Source organism: Tupaia chinensis, unplaced genomic scaffold (genome assembly GCF_000334495.1).
Source record: "Tupaia chinensis unplaced genomic scaffold, TupChi_1.0 Scaffold141247_1, whole genome shotgun sequence".
Lineage (NCBI taxonomy): Eukaryota > Metazoa > Chordata > Mammalia > Scandentia > Tupaiidae > Tupaia > Tupaia belangeri.
Genome location: NW_006201110.1, coordinates 78,705 through 94,905, shown reverse-complemented (window position 1 = coordinate 94,905; position 16,201 = coordinate 78,705). Strand labels below are relative to the sequence as shown.

The 16,201-nt window shown below is 50.3% G+C and overlaps 1 protein-coding gene across 2 annotated transcripts; it reads left to right on the top strand.

Annotated features, from left to right (window-relative positions):
- Positions 1 to 218: 218 nt before the first annotated feature.
- Positions 219 to 15,824, top strand: MEFV (MEFV innate immunity regulator, pyrin). Of its 2 annotated transcripts, XM_006163007.3 has the most exons (11): positions 219 to 571; positions 5,498 to 6,265; positions 7,399 to 7,479; positions 7,837 to 8,183; positions 8,563 to 8,658; positions 10,748 to 10,978; positions 11,439 to 11,461; positions 13,970 to 14,085; positions 14,252 to 14,284; positions 14,577 to 14,609; positions 14,768 to 15,824. In XM_006163007.3, exons 1-11 carry the CDS (start codon positions 295 to 297, stop codon positions 15,319 to 15,321), a joined length of 2,559 nt encoding a protein of 852 aa, XP_006163069.1. In that variant the 5' UTR covers positions 219 to 294; the 3' UTR covers positions 15,322 to 15,824. The 2 variants fall into 2 exon arrangements, with proteins under 2 accessions (XP_006163069.1, XP_027621947.1); XM_027766146.1 differs by lacking the exon at positions 7,399 to 7,479.
- Positions 15,825 to 16,201: the final 377 nt, after the last annotated feature.

Below are 16,201 nucleotides of genomic sequence, written 5' to 3'. Positions count from 1 at the left end.
TCAGACTTGCCCACTTCCCTGGAGTCCAGAGTGGAGGGAGAGCTGTATTCTGGGGGCTGCAGGACTGCTACAGCAGTGCACCTTCCCAGCTGGAGAAGCTCGTGCACCAGAAGACGCAGCAGTGACACACTCTGACCCTCACTCTCAGTTCCCACCAAAGCATCAAGCATTTCCTGTGCTTTTTCCGTTATTTCACAAGCTGCCTCTTCTTGCTCACCCTTAGGGCTCCAGGACAGAGGCTTTTGCCTCCTGCCAGGGGCCGGACGCTGGCTCTGACCACTCCTGGTCAGAGTCATGGCCAAGACTCTTAGTGACAGTCTGCTCTTCACCCTGGAGGAGCTGGTGCCCTACGACTTTGAGAAATTCAAGTTCAAGCTGCAGAACACCAGCCTGGAGAAGGAGCACTCACGGATTCCCCGAGGCCAGCTCCAGACAGCCAGGCCAGTGAAGCTGGCCTCCCTGCTGGTCACCCACTACGGGGAGGAGTATGCGGTGCGGCTGACATTGCAGGTCCTGCGGGGCATCAACCAGCGCCTCTTGGCAGAGGAGCTTGACAGGGTGATAAGCCAGGGTAAGTAGTCCCATGCTCTGTCCCTCCCCCACACTGACTGCTGGCTACTCTGTAAGAGGGAGCATACGCTCAGACCAGTGCACTCCAGCTCGAGGGTTAGGAGTCCGGGGTCTACCACGACCCCTGGGACTTCAGTCAGGCACATCCACTCCTGCCTTTGGAGTTGGGTCAGTAAGGTTCCCTAAAGCTCCTAAGGGCTTACAAAAATGAAAAGGCCAAGAATCTGCCTGCAGGTCAGGATCTGGAGGCTGGGCTGGAGAACCTGTTCCTAGGGAATTCTTCGCTTTTTTGTGATTAATGCTCATATGCAAACAAGTCTAGATTGAGTCTCCTTTATTTAATGTTTAGATGTTTTGGAGTTTTTGGGGTTTTTTTTCCCCTGATTTGGGGATATTTACATATATATATAATGAGATATCTTGGGGTGGAACCCAAATCTAAATAAGACATTCGTTTTGTCTCATAGACACCTTATACGACAGTCTTAAGGTAACGTTTTTAATTGCCAGACGGTGTGCATGTGCCAGACAGAGAGGGAGAGGGGCGGGAAAGCACCCCCAGTGGGCTGTGGCCACACTAACATCTCCTCCATTTCTCCATCCTGTCACAATTCGGGGCATGCACGGGTACCCTGTGTGTTTTGCAAGATGAAGCCAGGATTCAAACCCAGGTCAGCCATGTGGGATCTAGCTTCCTTAACCACTAGACTATGGGACTGGCCCTGATCTCTGCTTTTAAAGACTTTTTTTTTCCTTTTGGAGATTTATGGGGTATCTAATATTTGGCCAGATTTTTAAAAAAACACTCTGTGGTATTTGAATTTTTCTTATCTTTCCAGATTTTAAGACTACATAAATACTTCCAGGTATTTCTATGAGGTAGAACAGTTTAAATAACATAAAAACTCTCTACTTACTGAAAGTGTAATAGAATTTAAACCATAACCCAAGTCTGGTAACATTTGATAAATACGAGTCTTTTGTTTTTCAGGTTTTTTTCATTATATTATTATTTATTCATTATTATTGTTCTTAAATTTTTTCTACAGGCACACACACTCATCAGATAAAGAGAGAGAGAGGGGGGAAGTGAGAAACCAGGCTGCCAGGTTTAGGACTTGAACCGCAGTCAGCCATGTGGGAGTCCAGCACCTTAACCACCACACCACCTCTTGGCCTCCAGTTTTTGTTTTTTGTTTTTTTTAAATAGGGCACATGCACTCTCCAGAGAGAGACAGAGAGAGAGAGACAGAGAAAGTGAATTGGGACTGATGGTCATGCTGCAATCCCTTCTCCTCCCTTCTCTTGGGATTTTTGGTATACACATGCATCCAACATGTTTCATCAAGACCCTGGGTTTGGGACTCATACCCTGCTGTTGGCCATGTGGGATCAAGTGCCTTAACCTCCATGCACCTGCTGGTCCCCAATGACTAAAATATTTAAATTACTGTTTTTTACTTCTAAAATCAGGTTATTTGCATCTTGGGGTTTTTTACTGGTTCTTGTATTTTTTTTTTTTTTTGGAGAGATTTTCACTGTAGGGCGCGTGCACTCGCCAGACAGACAGAGAGAGACATAGAGACAGAAAGCGAGAAATCACCCCCCAGGGGGGATGGTCACGCCGCAATCCCTTCTCCTCCATTCTCCTCTCGGGATCTTGGGCACGCACGCACACGCGCCCGGCGTGAGTTTTAAGCCACCGGGTCCGGGACACGAACCGCGGTCGACTATGTGGGAGTCCAGCGACATAGCCATTACGCTAACTGCTGGTTCCCTTTACTGGTTCTTAAACCAGTTTTGGTAACTTAAATTTTTCCTAGAAGTCAACAGGAAACAGTTTTAAATAACTTTAAAGTCATTTTAATAAAAGCTTCTTCAAAACAAAAATTAAGTTGCTAATTACAGACTATCTTCATTCCTTTACTAAAGAGCAGTGATTTGAAAATGATGTCCCTAGGGGCCAGAAGGTGGCATGGTGGTTAAGGGTGCTGGATTACCACATGACCTACAGTGGTTTGAGTCCTGGACCTGATGGCTTTCTCTCTCTCTCTCTTTCTCTCACTCTTCTCCAGGACTCGAACCACAGTTGGCCATGTGGGAGTCCAGCACTCTTCACCACCAAGCCACCTGCTGGTCCCACTCATGAAGTTATTGAAGTCCTTTTTATGCAGACCCGGAATAAAGATTTTTCTGTCATTTCTTTCTTTCTTTTTTTTTTTTTTTTTTTTTTTAGAGAGAGAGAGACAGAAAGTGAGAAATCGCCCCCCTAAGGGAGATGGCCACATGTAAGCCCTTCTCCTCCAATCTCCTCTTGAGATTTTGGGCACACACGCACATGGTGTAAGTTTTAAGCCGCGAGGTCGGGGACTTAAACCGTGGTTGAGTATGTGGGAGTTCAGCGACGTAACCATTACACCATCCCCTGGTCCCAAGTCTTTCCTGTCATTTCTGTTAAATAGTATGCTGAAATTTCCAGGCAAGCTGTTTTTCTAAAAGAAAAAACAACACGGGCCAGTAAGTGGTGTGGAGGTGAAGGCGCTGGACTCCCACAGGGCTGACATGGTTTGAGTCCTGGACCTGGCAACTCGCTTTCTATCTCTTTCACTGACTGTCTCTTGTGGGTGAATGTGTCCTGTAGCAAATTAAAGAAATAATAATAATAAATCATTCCCCCCCAAAAAAAAACATTTTAAACTTACCTAGCCATGTGAATTAGGATTTTCTTTAACTCATGCAATCAAAGAAAGATACAGAAATAAATTAATTTCTTTCTCTTTTTTTTTTAAACTTTTTCGAAATCATCCCCCAGGGGGGATGACCATGCCACAATCCCTTCTCCATTCTCCTCTCAGGATCTTGGGCACGCACGCACGCACATGTACCCGGCGTGAGTTTAAGCCACCAGGTCTGGGACTCGAACCGCAGTTGACTACATGGGAGTCCAGCGACATAGCCATTACACTAACTGCTGGTCCCTCTTTCTCTTTTTTTTTAAGAGAGATTTTTGCTATAGAGTATGTGGACTCACTGGAGAGACAGAGAGAGACAGAAAGTGAGAAATCACCCCTCAAGAGGGCATACCCATGCCGTAATCCCTTCTCCTCCATTCTCTCTGGATTTTGGGCATGTGTGCCCATGCATCTGCTGTGACTTTTAAGTCGCTGGGTCTGGGCCTTGAACTGTGGTGGACTACATGGGAGTCCAGCAACATAACCATTATGCCATCTGCTGGTCTCCAGAAATAAATTTGTTTCTAAGGTTTTAACTGTCTCTCTCTCTCTCTCTCTCTTATTTTTTTTTAGAAGTTTTTGCTATAGGGTGCATGTGCTCACCAGAAAGACAGAGAGACAGACAGAAAGTGAGAAATCACCCTTTGGGGGGATGGTCACGCCGCACTCCTTTCTCCTTCATTCTCCTCTTGGGATTTTGGGCACGCACCTGGCATGAGTTTAACCCACCGGGTCTGGTACTCGAACTGCAGTCGACTACATAGGAGTCCAGCAACTCCATGTAGCCATTACTCCAATTGCTGGTCCCTTAACTGTCTTTTATAACCCATCATTTCAAATTTTTGTGCCAATCAAATATCTTAAATCTTCTTTATTGACTTTATAATAATTGAATTTGGGGTTCAGGTACAGTTCCCTTGAGGCTCACCTATACAAAAGAGTTCCAGGTACCTGCCCGGAGACCTTCCTGAACATGCCAGCACCCCCGACAGGGCAGGTCTGGCTGACACTGAGGCTGGATCAAGGGGTGGGGACACCATTGGGGGTACCTGTCTCTGTGACTCATGGAGGAAGTATAAAAATAAAAACTTTTAAAAAACTGAATGTTGGGGCCAGCATGTTGCATAGTGGTTAAGGTGCTGGACTCCCAAATGGTTGACAATGGTTCAAGCCTTAGACCTGGCAGCTTGAAAACCACGCCAAGCGAGGGTGTGTACATGCCCCAAATCCCAAGAGTAGAATGGAGGAGAAGGGGTTGTGGCATTGCCATACACCCTAAAGGGTGATTTCTCACTTTTTCTCTGTCTCTCTGGAGAATGCACAAACACTATAGCAAAAAAATCTCTTTAAAAAAAGGAATTTTGTCAATCTATAAATATATATAAATGTATGCCAATTAGTTGGAGTTTTTGTTTTATGTTTTTGGAGTTCTGTGTGTTTGAAACAAATTCTCCTATTTAAAAAGTTTGAAAAGTACTACTTGAGGGACCAGCAGTTAGCATAATGGCTATGTCGCTGGACTCCCACGTAGTCGACCACAGTTCATGTCCTGGACCCAGTGGCTTAAAACTCACGCCGGGCGCGTGTGCGTTCGTGCCCAAGATCCCGAGAGGAGAATGGAGGAGAAGGGATTGCGGCGTGACCATCCCCCCTGGGGGGTAATTTCTCGCTTTCTCTGTCTCTCTCTGTCTGGCAAGCGCATGCGCCCTATAGCAAAAACCTCTCAAAGAAAAAAAAAGTACTACTTGAGAAATATGTAGCAAATAGTTTTTTGTGTTTTTTTGTTTTTTGTTTGTTTGTTTGTTTGTTTTAGCTTAGCTATAGGGCATGTGCACTGCCAGAGAGGAGGAGACAGAGAGGGGGGAAGTGAGAAATTGCCCCCAAGGGGGATGGCCTTGCCACAGCTCCTTCTCCTTCCTTCTCCTCTTGAAATTTTGGGCATGTAAGCACATGCACCCAGCGTGATTTTCAAGCCACTAGGTCCAGGACTTGAACTGCACAGTTGGCCATGTGGGAACCAGCATCTTAAACTCCATGCCACCAGCTGACCCCTCTTACTTAATGGTAATTCCCTGCTGTTTAGAATGTTCTGAACTTAAAATTCTCTAATTCGAGGGATGCTCTCTGCTCTCCCTTACCCCAATTACCCACTGTAGGGGACAGGTTCATGCCTTCACGTCTGATTGTCATTTCAGAGTATCTGACGCAGGATGGTGGTGGCACAGACAGTTCTGCAGTGTCTTGTTCCTCTGGGGAAAATAAACAAAAAAGCCTGAAGATAGTAGATGGTCCCAGAGGTGATGGAGCAGCCAGCCTGCTGTGCGGCCAGCTGGAGGCCGGGAAGGGGTCCCAGAAGAAGACCCAGAGCAAACGGAGAGAACAGAAGGTCTTGGAGGGCCTAGACGCCCAGGGCAAGCCATGGCCAAAGAACGCAGCTCTGCTCTGTAGGAGAAGCCCAACCCTGGGCAAGCCGCAGGGGGAGAAGGAGAGCCTGGTGAGCGCCAGTCTCCGCAGGAACGCCAGCTCTGCCGGGAGGCTCCAGGGCTTGGCTAATGGTTCCCTGGGAAGGAAAGAGGCCAGGAAATTGGAAGTCGACCTACCTTCAGGAAAGAAGCGACCCAAAAGTCTTGAACTGACCATTTCTCCGGGAGAGAAAGAACTGCCCGGGTCGAAAGCTCTTTTGACCCTGCAGGACACCAGAAGTGCCAGTCCAGATCTCGTGGCCACCCCCAGGGAGCCGAGGGCTGGAGTTGCAGGGACTATTGTGGCTCTGGAGAAAGGCTCCAAAAATCTAGAACACTCCACAGGTCTGGAGAATGGTGTGTTCCAGAACTCACCTTCCAGCATTTCCTTGGCTGGAGAAGAGCAATTCACAGCACAAGGGGAGGAAAGAGACCCCGGGGAACCAGGGGCCCCTGAGGCCTCCAAGCAGCTGGTGCGTGGTGTGCTGTGGGAGACTTCAGGTAAGGGACGACTTGGCTCCAGAATCCCAGCATCCCTTTGGAGTGGTGCCTGGAACTAGTGCTCCCTGCATTTCTTTCCTCCCTGCTCTAGGTGTATCACTGGGTACCCAGGTGCCTCCTGGGATTGCTTTGCTTAGGGTATGGACGCAGGGTAAGACTGAAAATTGCACATGTGCACATGCACCTTTGCAAAGCGTTGCCTCATCTTGCAGTTAGTTCTTCGGATGCTTGAAGTCTTCCTTTAAAGCCCAAAGGCTTCACGGGCCCCAGGCTGAGAATTTAGACTAGATAAAAATACCTGCTTTTCACAATGACCTGGTATCATGCCTGTCACAGGGCCCAGGTTCTACCATTGGCCTTTCTTTGGGCAGGGAGGAGGACCTGTCGGCTAAACTCCTGGTCTCTTTCACTGGTGAGATGGTCATTAGCAGCATGCTAAGTTGTTAATAACAGAAACCCCACAGCAGTAGCAGCTTAAGCAACACAGAAGTGGGTTCCTCTTTTGCATGCATGACTCAGGCCGCTCAGCTGGGATGGCGGCTCACTCCTGCTCGTTGTGACGTCAGTTCGTCTCTACGCTTTGTGCTCGCTGAGCCTGGGTGTGAGCGGTGGTCCGTGTGCTCCATCACTGCACACACACTTCCTAAATGCTCGCCAGTCAGGCACAAAAGTCACTGTCGTCTGGAAGCGCCCACCTGAATTATGGGCAGCCTAGGGTTTTGTGTTTTTTCTTTTTAGTTTATTTCTTCCATGAGAGAAAGAGAGAGAGAGAGAGCGGCACCCCCAGTAAGGTCTTCACATCATGATCCACACCCGACCTCCTTCGTCCTGGATCGGGGATGTGTGTGTGGCTAGTGTGCTCAGGGAGGACCCGAGGTGCCAACCCAGGGCCTTCCCCATGTGGGCACGGTTGTGTTACACGGTACGCCCTGGCGCCTCGGCTGCTTTTCATTGGCAAGGTAAACACTGGGCAGAACGTCTTTTTCTTTTACACCCTCCGGATCTGTGTCTATGCAGGAGAGAAGCATAGGGTTTACCGCAAAGGGCCCTGAATCTTCCACTAGAATAAATGTCTGGGACTTCCCATCTCGAGGTCACACTCCTGAGATGTCGCCCTTGGCTCTCGCACCCAGGGCATGTTAGCTGCCTCGCTGCACTGGAGCCGGAGAGAGCAAGCGAGACACGGCCAGACTCTGAGAGCGCCCGAGTCCCAGGTATGGCTCTCCGCTGTGCTGTGCGGCCCTTCTTCATAGACACCCTGGGAGCCAGCCACTGGCATGGCAGTTAAGGTGGCTGGATCCCAAAGGGCTGACCCCATGGCCTGAGTCCCAGACCCAGCAACTTGAAAAACAAGCCAGAAACGTGTGTATGTGTGCCCAAAATCCTAACAGGAGAAATAGAGGAGGAAAGATTGTGGTGTGACATCCCCGTGGAGGGTTCTTTTTCTCTTTCTTTCCCTCCATCCCTCTCTGGCAAGCACATGCACCCTCTAGCAAATTAAACAAAACAAAAACAGAACAGAAACATCTTGAGTTGCCAGTCAGGAGATTTTTGCACTGCCTTGTCCCCAGGGAGGCCACCAGACGAGGCTGCATGTTCCCTTTGCCATGCCCAAGAAGGAGACCCGGCTGGTGGTACTTGCATGCACAATTCCTGCAGCTGCCCCATCACTTCTGGAGACCCCGAGACCTCGGGCAGCCACTCAACCATCTGCCTTCGGTGCCAGGCCTCACTCGCAAAAGGGAGCCCCAGAGACCTCAGTCCCCAGCCCCTGCCACAGTGTCAGCGCCACATGAAGCAGGTGCAGCTGCTCTTCTGTGAGGATGACAGGGAGCCCATCTGCCTCATCTGCAGGCTGAGCCAGGAGCACCGAGGGCACCAGGTGCGCCCCATTGAGGAGGCTGCCCTGGAATACAAGGTAGGTGCTCCAGCCAGGTCTACTCTGCAGGCACTTGGACACATCCAGCTTTGCTTTCTTTCCCCAACTCTGTCATGGTGCACTAGCCAGGACTCCTGGGATGTAAATGGCAGGGACAATACCAACGGGCCGGCAGAGAGGGGATGTACCGGCTTACGATGCTCAGAGGTCGGCTCAGGTATGGCTGGGACCAGGGCTCGCTCCCTAGCGCTGATTTCCCTGGAGATGGACTCACTCTTCGTCCTTCCTGAGGGCTCCTCATGTTCTCACCTGCAGCACCCTTTGCTTTGCTCCCAGAAACAAAGCTTCCCTCTAAAACTTGGCACCAGCTAAGACGCAGGAGCTGACTGTCAGCTTCTCAGTGTGTGTCTTTCTCCAGGAGCAAATTCAGAAGCAGCTGGAGCATCTGAAGGAGCTGAGAAAATCTGGAGAGGAGCAGAGAGCCCAGGGGGATAAGAACATGGCGAACTTCCTGGTAAGGCCATGGGCGTCCTGTGGCCAGTCCTGGCCTGCTCACACCAGCAGAAAGAAGGAGGGCGCTGAAAGTGAGCAGAGACCCTGATATCTTGGGGAGCAGGACCCAAGGGTCACAATAACATGGGGTTCTCTCCTCCTTCTCCTTTCCACAGTCAAAAAATTCTCTAATTGCAAGGGAGGGCAAGCTCTTCTTTACCACAGAAACCCAGTAATGCACATGGAGACAATGACTGAATTCGAGATTGTTCCATTATACAACACCGGTGTAATGGCCAGCAAGACTGAGATCAACAGAAGCTGACATTTCTAGAGAAGATTGCTAGAGAGCAGCACCTTTACAGGAGCTCAAAGCACCATTCCCCCAAGCTACTTAGTGATTATAAAGGAGACAATGTATACTTTCTTTTTTGAGAGAGATTTTTGCTACAGGGAGCATGTGCTCCCCAGAAACAGAGACAGAGAGACAGAAAGCGAGAAATCGCCCCCCGGGGGGGTGGCCATGCCACAATCCCTTCTCCTCCATTCTCCTCTAGGGATTTTGGGCATGCACGCACAAGCGCCAGGTGTGAGTTTTAAGTCACCGAATCTGGGACTCAAACCACAGTCTACTATGTAGCAGTCCAGTGATGTAACCATTACACGACCTGCTGGTCCCCATACAATGTATACTTTCTTTTTTTTTTCAAAGAATTATTTTATTGAACTTATTTATTTATTTATTTATTTATTTTAATTTGACCAGAGAGGGACAGAGAGAGAGAGAAAGTGAGATGCCAAGTCTGGAACTCAAACCGTGGTCGGCCATGTGGGAGTCCGCACCCCTAACCACGCCAACTGCTGGGCCCACAGTGTATACTTTCGATGGAGAGATGTGGTAGATCCTTCTCTTACCTGAATGTCACAAATATCGCAGTCACGAGATGGACCGATTGGACTTTTTTTGCCTCTAGATGGAGTATACTAGGAAAAGCATGTGGTCTTCACTATGCTGTTTTCTTGCTCAAATGCTTAGACACATTTAATGATGAGTAAAATTATCAGACAGTTTTAGAGTATAGGCCACTGAACAAGTTAACTGACCTGTCTACTAAAAAAAATTACATATATATATATATATATGCATGTGTGTGTATAAAATTAGTCAATGTCACCAGCAACGATGACAACAGCAAAAGATGACATGTTTTTGGTTCAAAAGAACGAAGGAGTTACTCCTGTCTTTTTGAACCAAAACTGACAAGACTCTCAATCCCAGTCTTGGTCTGAGGGAGGAAGGAAAAGGTGTGTTGGGGTCACTGTGCCTCTGCAGCTGCTTCCTAGGGGCCACCAGAAGGTGGTAGGAGAGCAAGTGTCTGGCCACCATGTGACCACAGTGGGAGTCAAGCTGGCCCACATTCACCTGGACTGACCACCTCCATCCAGCACCACTCTTGAGAACCTTCCGTGAGCCAGCACTGGGGCTCGGAGCACAATGTGGTGGCATACCGCATCCATTGGTGTCCCCAGGCTTCATGCCACACTGGCTTTCAAGGAAGAGAGAAGGTGACACTGAGTGTCTTAGTGTCCTGTGGGACCACGAATTAAGTGACTTAAGTGATGTAAATGTATTGTTTCACAGTTTGAGGCCCGAAGTCCAAAATCACAGTGGGCTGCCAGGGTCAGTTCCTTCCAGGGGCTATGGGGGAGGGGTGTCACAGCGTCCACAGAGGGCTGTGTTTTCTGCCCCTCTTCACACAATATTCTAGGTCTCTGCTTCCAAATTTCCTGTTGTATAAGGACACAGTCCTTTGGATTAGGGGCTAGTCCCAGAGCAACCCCATCTTAGTGCACTGCACCTACGAGGTCCCTATCTCCAACTAGGGCCACACTCTGAGGACTTAAGGAGTAAGGGCATCAACATCGGAATCTTGGTGGGGATACAACTGAACCCACACCACCAGGTTTAAGGGTGTTTTCCAAGAGCTATCCCCCACCACTTGCAGTCTGTTCTGGAAGGTTCCAGCCAATATTGCTGTCTTCTCTGGAACCCAGGAGGTGGGCTTCTAGAGACTCCCTGGACATACATGCCCATCTGTTCCTTCTCCCAGAGGCAAACGGAAACCCAGAAGCAGAGGATCCGGTGCCAACTGGAGCAGCTGTGCCGGTTCCTGGAGCAGCAGGAGCAGCTCTTTGTGTCCTGGTTGGGGGAGCTGGGCCAGACCATCAGCCAGGCCAGGGAGAAGTACGGCGCCCGAGTGTCCCGGGACATCGCCCTTCTGGACAAGCTGATTGGGGAGCTGGAGGCCAAGCAGGGCCAGCCGGAGTGGGAGCTTGTGCAGGTGAGTAGACCTGGCCTGGATCTCCCCTGCCCACTGCCTCTTAGCACGGCTCAGTGGCCAGCACTGCCATCGGCTGTGCCTGAGCCAGTGGGGAAGGCCCCTGGGACCTGGGTGGTGTGGCCTTGGTGAGCCCCTTGTCTCTGGTACCCAGACCCCTTCGGTGAGGTCTCTTGGGAGCCCAGGGTGACCTGGCATCCAGGGGACCCCTGATATTGTCCCCAGAAGAGATGAGCAGGACTTGACAGGGTTCCACTGTAGGTCTGGGCCCGGTGGGACTGGGACCTCAGCTGATTAGAGTTTGGATCCAGGAGGGGGGCTTCCACTGGTGACACCTGGGCTGGGAGCCCTGGCAAAGGCAGGGAGCAGGTGGGCGTCCGGGAGCCAGGAGGGGCCAAGAGGGGCCAGGAGGCCCTGCAGTCCTGGGAGATGTAATGGAGAGCTTTCCTCTTTTCTCTCCTAGGACGTTGGAGTCACTTTGCACAGGTACGGCGATCCGTGGTGTGTCCTGGGTGGTCTCCCAGGGAGCACTTGGGGGAGACAGTCCTAGGAAGATGATCCCGAACTTCTCATTTCTAGCAGCTTCCTGAGGCCTTTTTGGTTGTGTCGGGAGTGTGGGATCTCGGTCAGGAGGGCGGCATGGTTGAAGGCTGGGAAGAGTGGGCTCAGCCCGTCCTGCTGGCCCAAGACGGTCCCATGCAACTTGCTTTGTGAACATTGCCTGGCAGAGCTGCTAGTGGCCTTGGGGAAGGGCGTGCTCTCCGGGAGTCTCGGGAGTTCCCGGTAGGCAGGGGAGGGCAGGCACAGAGGGAACTGAGCGTTAGCATCACCTAGAGCCTTACAAACTCCAGATGTCCAGGCCAGGTGCATATCAGTTCAATCTGAATCTCTGGGGGTGGGAGCCAGGTAGTAGCGGGGTTTTCTTTCTCTCTCTCTCATCCTCCTTCCTACTTTTCTTCCCTCCTTCTTTCTTTCTATATGGTGCATATGCTTCCCAATGAGACAAAGAGAGAGAGAAAGAAAGTGAGACATCATCTCCCAGTGGGGAAATGGCCACATCATAATCCCTTGTCCTCTTGAGATTTGGGGCGTTGCGCCTGGTGTATTTTCCAAGCTGCTGGGTCCGGGACTCGAACCAGTCAGCCATGTGGGATTCAGCTGTCTTACTTTCCATGCCACCTGGCTGGTCCATTTTAGCAGGTGTTCTTAAAGCCTTTTTTTGTTTTTGTGGTAAAATATAAATAACATAGAACCATTTTAATTTTTTTTTTGAGAGGTTTTTGCTATAGGGCACGTGTGCTCGCCAGAAAGACAGAGAGAAAAAGAGAGACAGAAAGCGAGAAATCGCCCCCCAGAGGGAATGGCCACGCCACAATCCCTTCTCCTCCATTCTCCTTTCAGGATCTTGGGCATGCATGCACAAGCACCCGGTGTGAGTTTAAGCCACCAGGTCTGGGACTTGAACCACGGTTAACTACATGGGAGTCCAGCAACATAGTCAATACGCCAACTGCTAGTCCCCATTTTAACCATTTTCAAACATACATTGAGTTCAGTGGCATTAAGAATATTCACGATGTTGGGTGACCATCACCTCCATCTATCCCTGGAGTTTTCTCACCCTTCCAAAGTTCAGTACTGGTAGCCAATCCCGCCCTCCCTCACCACGCCTCTGACAACTTCCACTCTCCTGCCTGTGTCTATGGGTTTGCCTCCTGGGACCCTCACAGGAATAGAACGGCGCAGCATTTTCCTTCTCGTGACTGCAATTTCACTCAGCATAATGTCTTCCATGTCTCCACCCAAGCTATACCGTGTATCCTGATTTTGTTTCTTTTAATGGCTGAATAATAGCTCATCATATGTACTCAGCGTGTTTTGTTTATCTGTTCATGGATATTTGGATTGTGTCTATATTTTAGCTATTGTGATTTTTTTCTTTTTTCTTTTTGCCAGAGGGAATGCACCCTCTAGGAAATGGGGAGGGGAAGAGAGAAAAAGCACCCCTCGATGGGGGCATGGTCACACTGCAACCCCTTCTCCTCTCCACCCTGTCAGGATCTGGGGCACACAGGCACATATGCCTACTGTGTTTTTTCAGGCTGCCAGGGTCAGGACTTGAACCATGGTCGGTTTTGTGGGATGTGGCTCCCTTTAACAATGGGATGGCCCTTTTGTGAATAATGCCACAAACACAGACCTTGCTTTCACTGGGGCATATACTGTAATTAGTTCGGTAAGGACTCACAGTGGCGCTTCCCGCGGTGTCAGCCTCACTTTCTATTCCTGCCAGCAATGCACAAGGGTCCAATTTCTTCCTATCCTCTCCAACACTTATTTTCTGTTGTAATTGATACCCTAGAGGGTGTAAAGTGATATTTCATTTCGTTTTTCATTCTCATTTATTATCAGTTTTATTTCAATGGAAAGAAAAAGACTAGGAGGGTATAGTTGGCATGCAAAATCTGGCAGGTAGTATCAGCCCCATGTCAAGGCCACTATTAAAACTCATGTGGGGTAGCTGATGGCATGGTGGTGAGGTGGCTGGGTTCCACGTGGCCAATCATGCAGCTCAGATTTTAGACCCGGTGGCTTGAAAAACACACTGAACATGTATGCCCAAAACCCTGAGAGGAGAAAGGATAAGGGATTGTGGCATGGCCATCCCTCGCGATGTGTGCTTTCTTGCCTTTCCTCTCCCTTTCTCTGTTTGTGTCCAGTAAGTGCAAACAACCTATAGCAAAAATTACAAATGAAACAAAATAAAAATTCACTGCGGTTTGACATCAGTGTTTGTTAAAGCTCCCAGCACATGCCAACCCATGGCAAAGTTAAAGAGCAGTGTCTGGAACCCTGAGCCCAGGGAGGAGTTGTCTTTGCACGGCCCTGGTGGGGCTGGGTGGCCTTGTGGAGAATGCATCTCACTTCCTGTTCACAGACACTCTGGCCACTCCATGCTCCAGCTTTCTTTGATCAACAGTGTTTTGTCTCTAGGGCCAAGATGGTGACTGTCCCTGAGTCGTGGACCACCCCTCCAGAGGTAAAAGAGAAGATCCACCTGCTCTACCAGAAATCAGAGTTTTTGGAGAAGAGTATGAAGAACTTCTCAGGTAGGAAGGTGTGGGAAAGCTGGGCGGCACCTGCACACCCGCTCCAAGGCCCATGTGTCCCAGAGCCCCCGCACAGCCCTTCTCCGGCTCCCTCGGCCTTTCCTACCGTGCCATCAGCCTCAGCCAGGACCTAACTCTGACCTCTCTCTGCTTCCTTTTCCCTTAGAAACGCTGCGTTCGGAATTGGAAACGTTCAATGGTGAGTAGGGTGGTGGTCGGGTATACTGACAGGTTCTTGTGATGGCCCTTAGGCTGTTGATTCGCGGCCCTATTTGAGAGTGAACCCAACGCTGGGCAGGAGGAAGGGCACAGCAGACCCCGCAGCTGTGCCCAGTCCTCTGTGCCTGGCTGAGTTAACTCATTAGATCACAGTCTCCCCTGCAGGCCTGGATGCCTGGGAGGGCCTGGGCAGGGGCTCTTCGTCTCTCATTGTGGGAACAGCGTAACTCAGCCCTCCTAATGGGCTCACTCAGGACTTCTTTTCCCTGCAGTTCCGGAACTGATTGGCGCTCAGGCACATGCTGGTGAGTGTCCAGACCAAGATGACAGCCTTGGCCTGCTGAGTCCCTGTGCTGTCCCTCACATCCTAGGAGAGTGGCCCTGTCTCTGCCTCCAGCAGCAGGGAGACCCCTGTGGGAAGTTACCATGAGCCCCCAGCAAGGTATTCAAATTCCCTCTGCAGTTAATGTGACGCTGGATGCAGAAACCGCCCACCCCAACCTCATCTTCTCTGATGACCTGAAGAGCGTGAGACTTGGAAGCAAGTGGGACCGGCTGCCTGATCGCCCCGAGAGATTCAACAGCTGCATCATTGCCCTGGGCTCTCCAAGCTTCCTCTCCGGCCGCCATTACTGGGAGGTGGAGGTTGGAGACAAGACCGCGTGGGTCCTGGGAGTCTGCAGGGCACCCACAAGCAGGAAGGGGAGCATGACGCTGACACCAGAGAACGGCTACTGGGTGGTGATGATGACGAAGCGGAACGAGTACCAGGTGTCTACCTTTCCTCCAACCCGCCTGCGGATGAGGGAGCCCCCCAGGCGCGTGGGCATCTTCCTGGACTACATGGCTGGAGGCATTTCCTTCTACAATGTAACGGCTCGATCCCACATTTACACGTTCACTGGCTTCTCTTTCTCTGGGCCCCTCCAACCTATCTTCAGCCCCGGGACGCATGATGGAGGGAAGAACACGGGTTCCCTGAGCATCTGTACAGTGGGCAGCCACGGGTCTCACTGAATGCCCAGCACCGCGTCACTATGCCAGCCACTGGCCTGGTATCGTGCATTCACCCAGTCGACAGTCATTACGAGCACCTGCTGGTGCCAGCTGCCGTGCGGATATAGTGAGTAAGATTCCCTGTGCCCAAGGAGCTTGCCGAATGCTAGCAGAGGTGAGCTAGGCAGGCAAATACTGGGAAATCCAGGACGGCAACACGCACATACTCGTGACGCGGTGGGCCTCAGAGGAGCAAGGACACAGCCGCACAGTATGTGTCAGCATTTTCTGACGTGCCAAGGCAGATGCTGCCCTTGTCTCCCCTCAGAACCCATGCAGAGATGTGTCCCCTCATTCTGTCCACCCTGAGGACATGGGAAGTACAGAGAAAACACAAGCAGACTGGATTGTTATAGAAGTTTTTTTGTTTGAGAGACTTGTGCTATGGGGTGCATACACTTGCCAGAGAGACAGAAAGCAAGACATCACCCACCCCGGGGGGATGGCCATGCTGCAATCCCTTCTCCTCCATTTTTTAAAGAATTATTTTAACTTTAAAATTTTGATTTATTGGGAACCAGCAGTTAGCGTAATGGCTATGTCGCTGGACTCCCACGTAGTCGACCGCGGTTCGCATCCCCGACCCGGTGGCTTAAAACGCGCTGTGTGCGTGTGTGCCCAAGATCCCGAGAGGAGAATGGAGGAAAAGGGATTGTGGCATGACCATCCCCCCCTGGGGGGTGATTTCTCGCTTTCTGTCTCTATGTCTCTCTCTGTCTGGCGAGCGCTTGCTCCATATAGCGAAAACCTCTACAAAAAAAAATGATTTATTGACTAATTTTAATTTTACCAGAGAGGAACAGAGTGGGGCTGGGGAGTGAGAAAACAAGCCGCCAAGTCC